Below are 9,885 nucleotides of genomic sequence, written 5' to 3'. Positions count from 1 at the left end.
TGACTCAGTGGTCACCATCTCCCTGAGGGCTTCCTGACCACTCAAGTCAAAAACTGCACTCAGACCGCCTATTGGGTGTCTAGTGTGGGAAAATCACAACGTCCATCTAGATGTTGGTATAGGAGATGGACACTGTGACTTCCCCACACTAGCAGAGAATTGCACACACACACAATCCTCACCCTGTCCTCACCTCCTTCCCTAATTTATTGTTCTTCAAAATACATATCATCATTGAACACATTGTTGTCATTTTTTTTAGTCTCTAAGTTGTGTCTGACTCTTTTGTGACCCCATGAACTGTAGCCTATCAGGCTCCTCTGTCTGTGGAATTCTGCAGGCAAGAATACTGGAGTGGGCTGCCATTTCCTTCTCCAGGGGAAGTCCCCCACTCAGAGACGGAACCTGCATCCCCTGCATTGGCAAGAGCCACCCCTGAGCCACCTGTGAAGACCTTCATCAAACATACCACATGTTTTATTTATCTTACTACTGTCTTCTCCTCTGGAATGGAGGCTTCACAAAGGCAGGAGGTTTTATCCCTTTTCTCGGTGCTGTATATCCAGGGCTTGGAATAGTGTCTGGCATATAGAAAGTGCTCAATAAAATATCTGTTGAAGAAATAAATTGAAAAATGTACCCAAGCAAGTCATACTCCAAAGAGTCTAACTTGACTGACATTGTTTTGTATCTCCTCCCAGGAAACACGTGGGAGTTACCCCGTTCCCTCCAGGCGATGGCACCTCTCAACCAGCTGGGGGGCCACATCAACGCGACCTGTGCAGCAGAGAACTCCACAGGCACCGGCCGGGCCCGCCCGCACGCCTACTACGCCCTCTCCTACTGCGCACTCATCCTGGCCATCGTCTTCGGCAATGTTCTGGTGTGTGTGGCTGTGCTGAAGGAACGGGCCCTGCAGACCACCACCAACTATCTGGTGGTGAGCCTGGCCGTGGCGGACCTGCTGGTGGCCACCCTGGTAATGCCCTGGGTGGTGTACCTGGAGGTGAGTAGGTCGCAAGTGCAAGCTGCCCATGTGACCGTGCTTGTCTTTGTCATCCCTGAGCATCTGGCACCTGGTCTCTGAATGCTCCCTGTCGTGATCCAGGGTCTGGGGAAGGAAGGAGAGTTCCTGTTACTCTCCCTTTCACGAGGGAACTGAAGGTCCTGAGAGCAGCATTTATTGCAGCATTACTTGCCCACATCAGAAACAGAGAGCTGGGAATGATTCTTCCCCGGGCCTCCAGCATCCAGGTGACTGGACTTGAGTAACAGGATTCATCCTAAAAACCGCACCAGGTTTGCTCCCGGTGTCAGTCACGCTGCAAAGACGTGGAGGGCTGGGGGAGGCAGTCCAGTGGCCTCCTCATCAGTGTTTCAATATACTAATACATATGGGTGAGGGTGTGCCGCGAGGGCAGAGCAATTCTTTTTTAACGACATCTTTTTTACTGAATGAGAGGAAACAGGAAAGGGGGATGGGAAGGTAAGAGAAACAGAGCAGAGAAAATGAGAAAAAAAGAGAGAAAGAACAGTCTGCGAACGGATCAGACTTCTGATGGCTCAGCTGCCCTTAGACTCAGCCCTTTCCTCCTGGGTACCAGTTCTCCACATTCTGCTTCCACAGGAAAAGACCAAATTTTTATTTTTGATGCCTCCATTAATAGTACAGAGCCCTCACCCATTAGATAATGCAGCAGACCCTGGAGAATTCTTCCAGAGAGAAACATTTCTTAAATTTGAAAGTATTTTCATTGGAAAGTGCAAAACAGAGTCAGGAGGTGATCAAGACAAAACATCCATTTGCTAACAAGGAAATCGGGGTGCCCACACCTGTTCAAGAAACAGACATTCCTACCAGGAAAACATGCAATTACTAAGGAGTTTTTAAAAAATACCTTAATACACTATTAATATTTCTCCTCTGCACTGCGTATCATTCTAAAGAGGTATCCAATGAAGGCTCAAAATGATGCCATGATTAAGAGAAATTAAAATTCATCAAATTAATATCTCAGTTAATATTAATAGTGAAGATGACAGTTAATTAAGTATGACATATCACAGGAGAGCAAAAACCTCGAACACAGACTGCTTGCCCGAGTAACCATATTAAAGAATGACTGGGAACTAAAATTAGACTTATGATCTCAACGGGGAGAGATAAAGGAACAAAATCAAGAAGACAGAAAAGGAAATTCAAGAATAAAAGCAACTAGGCTGACTGGGATAGATTTCAAGGCTAAGGGAATACTCAGAGTAAAAACTATGCATTTATTTTTCCATTAGGATGTTCCTGATGGTAAAGGATCTTGTGATTATCTTGACTTTTCCATCAACTCAATTGCTGTGCTTAGTCACTCAGTCGTGTCCAACTCTGTGACCCCATGGTCTGTAAGCCACCAGGCTCCTTTGTCCTTGGGGATTCTCCAGGCAAGAATACTGGAGTGGGTTGCCATGCCCTCCTAACCCAATTAGAAACATTCTTGAAATTAGAAGCCATGTCTTTGTCCTTTTTTCCCCATAGTCCAAACATACTACTTGGCACATAATATGTGCTAAATAAATATTTGATGTATGAATGGTTAAATGAATCTGCTCTTCACAATATGCATTAGATAGAACATTTCTGCTTACACCATCTGCAGCTACATCTACTGTTACAATGAACTATTTACTTTTACTTTTTAATAATGATACCTAAAAGGAGTTAGAAGCATATATTTCTATTCAAGAAAGAGGAAGACTTTAGTGGCCATAACCCAGTGTGGATGGATTAGTCAACACTTCAGAACATCCCCACACCCCACTCAAAAGTGTTTCTGTCTATCCCTATACACTATAAGGATTTCTTCAGTCTTTCAGAAGGACGAATGTCAGAAAAAAATGCAGGAAGAGAACCTTCCCTCTGATAAGCATCTTAATTGCATCTGAAATAAAACCAGGCGTTTGGTGTCTGTGCACTTAGGCCCTCTTTAGCTGTCCATCTGTGATTGTTTCCAGGACTCTGGATGGATCATGGTTGGAGAATCTCTGTAGATATTGGTATAGGAGATGGACAGTGTGACTTTCCCACACTAGACACTCACTGTATCCCCTTCTGGCCCCAACTGCCAATATGGATGGTGCCCCCACTCTACTGCTGAGCGTAGAGGAGCACCTGAGTCTGCAGAAAGCCAGCATGAATTCTCTCCAAAGGCCTTAGTGGACTTCCTGCAGGTTATATCTCTGGCTTTCTCCACTGGAGAAGCTCTTGTTTCTCCTCATCAAAACCAATACACCCTCTGTCCAACAGGTTATTTACAACAAGCAGGCATTCAGTGGTCAAGAGGATGGTCACATAAGTCTGAAATCAAACCAAAAAGATTTGGAGGAGCAAAGACATCTCTCCACTGGGAAATAAGCTTTGTGACCTCTTTTTGGTCCTACCCATTGTCTTCAAGGCTCTAGTAAATGCAACTCAATAACTCTGCATCACTTTTTCCAACAGTCAACTAAGGGCCTGCCTCAACAAAAGACAAAATATTGCATTAAGTAACTATCATTAACAGACAACCAATTAAGATAACAGAAGATTCTATTCCAGAGGATCAGGTCTCCCTACCCTACCCCAGTCTGTATATTTTCCTTAGTCTTAAATGCCAGCTTCCTGTGGACTTCAGAAGCAGACTGGGTGGTTAAAGAGAAGTAAGAGCACTTTGAGCTCTTAAAGGAATCATGAATATATAAATCCATGTGTCTCAGGGAAGAACAAACTGTTACTCCCACTAACTGGTCTTAATGACAATACAGTTTGGGTAGCTGGTCTAGTAATTACAAGATCATACCAAAGTGGAAAGAGGAGTAAAGGATGCGGTGTTGACCATAGAGACTACTGTGGGCATGAGGGTCCGCAGGGGGACAGGATGAATATAAGAAGACACCATGAGAGTGCAAAATTAACTGTCAAATTCCCAGCTTACTGTACTTTGATTTGAATGCATCCATACTGTTTGAAGGGAATATTGGCTCACATTGGCCAGACCTCCTCCTTCAAAGGAAAATTGGCTCATCATGCCAGATACCAGTTTGTTTGAGTTACGAATGTTTTGGCTGTAAATATTGGAAAATTTGACTCACTGTGGCTTAAACAAATAGGAGTTACTTTTCTTACATAACCAGAATTCTGGAGGAAGGGGTTGTGTGGGTACTGAGTCAGCTGCCTCAGGTGTCATGAAGGACCAGACTCTCCCATTCTTTCTGTTCACCATCCTTGGTAAACTGACTCACTTCCTCATGCTGCTCAAAAGAGGGCTACTATTGCCCTCAGCATCATGGCCATATTAAAAAATAGGATGGGTGGGGACAGCAGGGAAAGAAAAAAAAAAAATCCTTTCCTGGAGTAGCTTGAAGATCTCTCTAAGGGACTTCATTTCAGTCTAATTGGCCAGAACCAGAACATAAGGCCAATTTTCGTCACAAGGAGGATAGAAAAGAAAAAGTGAAAATGTGGGTTTTATTAAAACAAGATGTGGGGGAGAGATAGGCACTAAAATGTCATATAACTTTGTGCTTCCGCTGGAATTCACTGGGATGAATGTTATTTTGATACAGTCATGCTATGAGAATGACTCAGAATTGGGAGTCAGAAGGCATGGAGATACATGAATAAAGTGAAAATGGCAGCTACGCTTTCCCTAACTCAAAGGGTTGATTTAGGCTCAACTGTCACAACTGAAAAAGTGCTCTGATAACTAAAGTGCAATCTATAAGTATCTTAGTTAATACACTTCAATTTGTAAGTAAAAGGAACCTTAACTCCAGTTGACTTAAACAATGAACACTGTTTGTCTTTAAATGCACTGGCTCTCCTCTCCTGTGGTAGGGTGGACTGCAGGCACAGTTTGAACAGGGTGCTAGTTCCATCTCTCTACAATTCTCTCAGCTTTGTCTTCTTCCATATCCTGGCCTTATCCTTTGGCAAAGGGTAAGCTATAGACCTCACATTGCACACCATGCCATTCACAGCAAGAGAGAACATCTATATCCCAGAATTTCTATTAGAAGTATCCAGATGTACTTGGATTGGATTGGTTTATAGCACATGATTTTCTCTGAATTAATCACTGAAGAGAATAACCAGTTTGGCATAGGTTATGTGTACCTTCCATAGAACACATCAACTGCTCAGGAATCACAGGGATTCCCAGTAGACTCCAAGGACAATTGGAAAGAAGAAGGAACACTGTCAGCAAGAATGCACCACAGTGGCTTTCATGGGTACCATTTTCATCGTGAAGGCACACAAGAAGGCTGGGCTTGGACAATATATTAAAAGGGACTAGAGGCAGGAGGAGAAGGTGACGACAGGATGAGACGGCTGGATGGCATCACCAACTCGATGCACGTGAGTTTGAGTGAACTCCAGGAGTTGGTGATGGACAGGGAGGCCTGGCGCGCTGCGGTTCATGGGGTCGCAAAGAGTCGGACACGACTGAGCGACTGAACTGAACTGAACTGAGAGGGGGCCAGTCACTACCCTTCTTCAGATTTCTCTGTCCTCAGGCCTGGCAGAGAAGTTGAGGACAAAAATCACGCAGGTGACCTCAGAGTACATTATATTCCAGAGGGCCCTGGCCATCTCTTTAATTCAGTTTGCAGCATTTTTGTGAAAACTCTTTTCTGGGCTATACCAAATAGTTCTGTCTCAGATTCCCTCTCAGGTTTTTAATTTCCTGCTTTAGAAGCTGCAGTCTGTTTAGAGCTCCTTCTCCAAGCACAAACATCCCATCTTGTTCCACTCAGTTAAGCACCTTTTGTGATGTTTAATGCACTTGTATCAGGGCAGAAAGGCAGCGTAAGCAGCCAGGGGAACATTGAGAATACTAACCGAAGAGTATTTGGGTCCCAGTGTGGACTGAAGGAAAGACTTGAGGATCAGGTAATATAAACAAGCAAAAAAGTGCCGAGTGGGTTCAGGCAGGAGTGCTCATCACAGAGAGCATGGTCCAGGTCAGAAGATGGTGACAGAAAAGAACAGTGCTATTTTGGGGAGAGAGGTGCCTTTGGACCTTGTAATGATCCTGATTATTAAAAATAAAGACTTTTTAAAGGAAAATTTCACCATTGTCTAAAAACCCCAAATGACAGCATTTTAAGCTCTGGAAACAAAAACACCAGGAGTCTCTTCACCAAACTGTGGATTTTGATGGAAGTCATAGACTACAAAGCTGCAGGGGCTTGGAGAGTGTTTCTACTGTCATTTCTTTTTTTCTTTTAATATATATTTATTTATTTGGCTGTGCTAGGTCTTAGCTGTGGCATGTGGGATCTAGTTCCACCACCAGGGATCAAACTCGGGCCCCCTGCATTGGGAATGAGGAGTCTTAGCCACTGGATCACCAGGGAAGTCCCTCTGCTATCATTTCTAAAGTGTCATCCAACCTCAAGAAATCTATGGCAATATCCTAGTGACCAGGATTCTCTGTGGGAATGGGCCTCAGGGTTGAGCTAAACCTTCATGACAGGGAGCTGCTTGTTCAAAATACAGACTGATGGGTCTACTCTAAATGTACCAAACTGGACTGCGGCAAACAAAAATCGAGTGAAGAGGCTAATCAAAGAAGTAATTCCATATCTACCCCTTGGATATCTCCCCAAAACTAAAATTCCACCCCTTAGAGCAGAAATTCTTAATCTGGGGAGTCCATCAACTTGGATATAAACAAAATTACTTCTTTATTTTACTAAACCAAAATTAAGCATTTCCTTCAATTATGAATGTCAGCATCAACCCACAGCAGAAGAAATCCTTTGTGTCACCAGTAGAAGTCACAGATATTTATATTTTCAAATCACATGACAGTTTTTACAGACACCAAAAGAGCATTTACACTCATCAGTACTCTGAAACTATAGGAATTTGAGGCCTGTACCTAGGTCTTGTCATTTAATGCATTATTAAAGAATCACATATATTTTTAAAAAATTTGTAACTACAGTTTGATATAATTGGTATCCTTTGTGATTCATTGTATTTTATTTTATGCATTTAAAACACTCTTCTGAGAAAGAACTATAAGGTCAAAGGCACCCAAGGGATAAAGGATGCTTCAGGAGCCCTAGGACAACCATTTCTTTTTCTTTTAATATTTTCTGTTTTATTAAAATACAGTTGATTTACAATGTTGTGTTAATTTTTGCTGTATAGCAAATTGACTTCATTATACACACAAATATATTCATATATTATACATATATTCTTTAGGAACATATATACACATATATTCTTTAGGGATAACCATTTCAGAAGATAGTCATGCCCCGCCCTCCCACAACATCCTGTGGACCAGTATTTCCCAAACCTTCCAGACAGCATGAATCACTGGAGGTATTTATTATCCTGAATGGGGCCTAAAAATCATTTTAACAAGAGCCTCAGGTGATTTGGAAAATGCTGCCTTATCAGTGCATTTGGGAAATGCTGCCGTAGGCTGTGCCTGTTGAAAATCAATAGCCAACTTCCCTACCTGAAGACACTCTCCCGCTCCCCCCCTCTTCTGTATTGCCAAAGGGAGTCAGTTATATTCATTAGCAAGTGAGAGTAACACCACCTGGCTGCTGTTTAATTCTGAAGTGAGTTATTCATTAAAATTTAGGGGAAAGGTAGAATCACATCTCTTAAAAAGCCTTAAATCAATCAGATTTCTTTTTTCTGCTTTTCTCCTGCTTTAATTTCAAAAATCACTTTACCTTCCATTTTCTCCCAACACTGTACTCATCTCACTGTCAGCACTTATCATAGATATTTTCTTAGTGTGCCCCTCCCGGGCCTTCAGTTCACCCCTTCGCATTCACACATGACTTCCCGCTCCCCTGCCACCCCCTGCCAACCCACCCCCTCCACACGCACTATATTCTGGCCTCACAATACAGTTTAATTCATCTCACAAGTTTAATTCATTTCAGTACACCCACCCCAGCAAAGTCAGCCCCATAATGGGCCCTCAAATAAACACCGGACGCGTGGGTGGATGGATGGACCAAGGCCAAGTCTTCCCCCTCCTGTGATATGAGAATGGAGTTAAATTGTACACGTCTCAGAAGCAGCGTGGCAAGGTGCTGACCTCTGAGAGGCAAAACAGAGTCATAGTTAACATTAAGGTTTGAAATTCCAGCTACTTTTACTAGCTATGTGTCCTTAGGCAAATTATTCAACCCCTCTCAGACTCCTATTTCTTTATCTATAAATTGGAAAGAATATTTACCTCATTGGGTTGCTGTGAGAGTTACTTAGCATGTTTTTGGCTGCTACTGATTGTTCACTATTATTTACTTGGTGTGGAGGACTCGTTTTAAGAAAATAAAGGTATTTTCATTATACATACCACCAATTACAGACACATCTTGACGAGCAAGCGCCAGAGAAGGCCAGGTGATGGCACCTTAGCGGGAATTACTTAAATAGCTAATCAGGTTGTTTTCTTCTTGATACTGAGCTGAGATCAAGGGGAGAGTGAGTATTTTGCTGGCAGAGTTGGAGACGGGAGGAGAGGAGAGCCAGAATGGGGTAGCCCAGTGGGGGCCTGGAAGCCAGAGGACAGCTTGAGGGCTTTGGCCCTGAGGAGCTCAAGAAACCAGGGACCTGCCCGGTATATACTTCACTAGCTCCAAAGTCTGCGGGCCCCCACTGTTTTGCACTGTTTTTCTGCAACCCTGGGATGCAAGCAATCAGAAGGTCTCCCATTCCCTGGAAGAGGGGGGTGATGTGGTCTGTCCCACAAAATTCCCTGATGAGCACATGGTTTTCTCTTCCTCCTTGTGTCCACCCACTTCCATCCCTTTCCAACAGCTGCCCCCTCCTCACCCGACACCCCCGTACAGCGATGCATAATGATCTACATTCCGGTGCCCCGTCTGTCTCTAGAGCCATGCCTTCCTGGGCCAAGGTGCTGCACCTCTTCAAACGTTAGTCTCTTTCTCATCAATGAAGATAACAACAGCCCTCTCTGGCAGGACAATAACCAGCCACAGAGGCCATGTATGTAATTGTTAGTATTAACACAGATTATGTCAGAGACCTTCATCCTGTCAGAGTATATTTGCAGGCTGGGATTCCTTTAGGAGAGGGATGCAGCAGCAAATAAGAAAAACTCCTTGCTCCTATCAGATTAAGTAGCAGTCATTTAATCTCCTATCAAATAAGTGTATAATTTGTCCTCAAAAATCTTTGAGAGCACATACAGTTAAAAAAAAAAAAACCTCAGGGATCAAGTTCCAAAGTTACAGAAATTTCTGCAATGGGTCATGTGGATTGGTGACCCACATAGACTGAGTTCTCAATAAATGTTAGCTGTTATTAATGCTATTAGGATCTCATGATGATCTCTATTTTATTTAGAATGCCTTGCTTCTTCAGTACTCTACAAGGACAGGGCCTGAAGAACTCTTTTTAAAAAACACATAATATACCCTCCTCTAATGAACTAATAGGAGTTTTGCAGTTCATTCATCCATAACACAAGTTATTTAACACATAACTTGTGTTATGGATGAATGAATGAATAAACAAGTGAATAAACAGGACATCCAGCAAGCCTGGGGTTTGCTACTGTTCTAATGATCCTCTCTCACTTACACAGTCCCCCAACACACATAAACAGGCACTCACAATTTCACCCCAAAAAAAAATGGTTTCCCCCAATTTAAGTTACATAAAGAGATTAGCATACAAAGAGATGTTAAAAGAGATTTAGCATACAAATTCCCCTGGTGGCTCAGACAGTAAAGAATCTGCCAGCAATGCAGATTCTGCCTGCAGGTTTGATCCCAGAATTGGGAAGATCCCCTGGAAGAGGGAATGGCAACCCACTCCGGAATTCTTGCCTGGAGAATGCCATGGACAGA

The 9,885-nt window shown here is 43.0% G+C and overlaps 1 protein-coding gene across 6 annotated transcripts in view; it reads left to right on the top strand.

Moving 5' to 3' along the window:
* The first annotated feature begins 736 nt into the window (after positions 1-736).
* The window catches only part of DRD3 (dopamine receptor D3), a 45,781-nt gene continuing 36,632 nt past the window's right edge, over positions 737-9,885 (top strand). For 2 of the 6 annotated variants that reach the window (XR_008711010.1, XM_055570276.1), the window contains exon 1: positions 8,076-8,630. Coding sequence is in view for 1 of the 6 variants with exons in the window: in XM_055570275.1 (XP_055426250.1) it covers positions 737-1,006 (270 nt within the window). In the remaining 5 variants the exon portion in view is untranslated. Of the gene's footprint in view, positions 1,007-8,075; positions 8,631-9,008; positions 9,020-9,885 lie in introns of those variants that run through there. The other 4 variants (XM_055570275.1, XM_055570277.1, XR_008711009.1 and 1 more) reach the window with 4 other exon arrangements.

The sequence above is a fragment of the Bubalus kerabau genome, chromosome 2 (assembly GCF_029407905.1).
Source record: "Bubalus kerabau isolate K-KA32 ecotype Philippines breed swamp buffalo chromosome 2, PCC_UOA_SB_1v2, whole genome shotgun sequence".
Classification (NCBI taxonomy): Eukaryota; Metazoa; Chordata; class Mammalia; order Artiodactyla; family Bovidae; genus Bubalus; species Bubalus kerabau.
The sequence above is the reverse complement of the archived record's forward strand: the minus strand, read 5'-3'. Positions and strand labels throughout refer to the sequence as shown.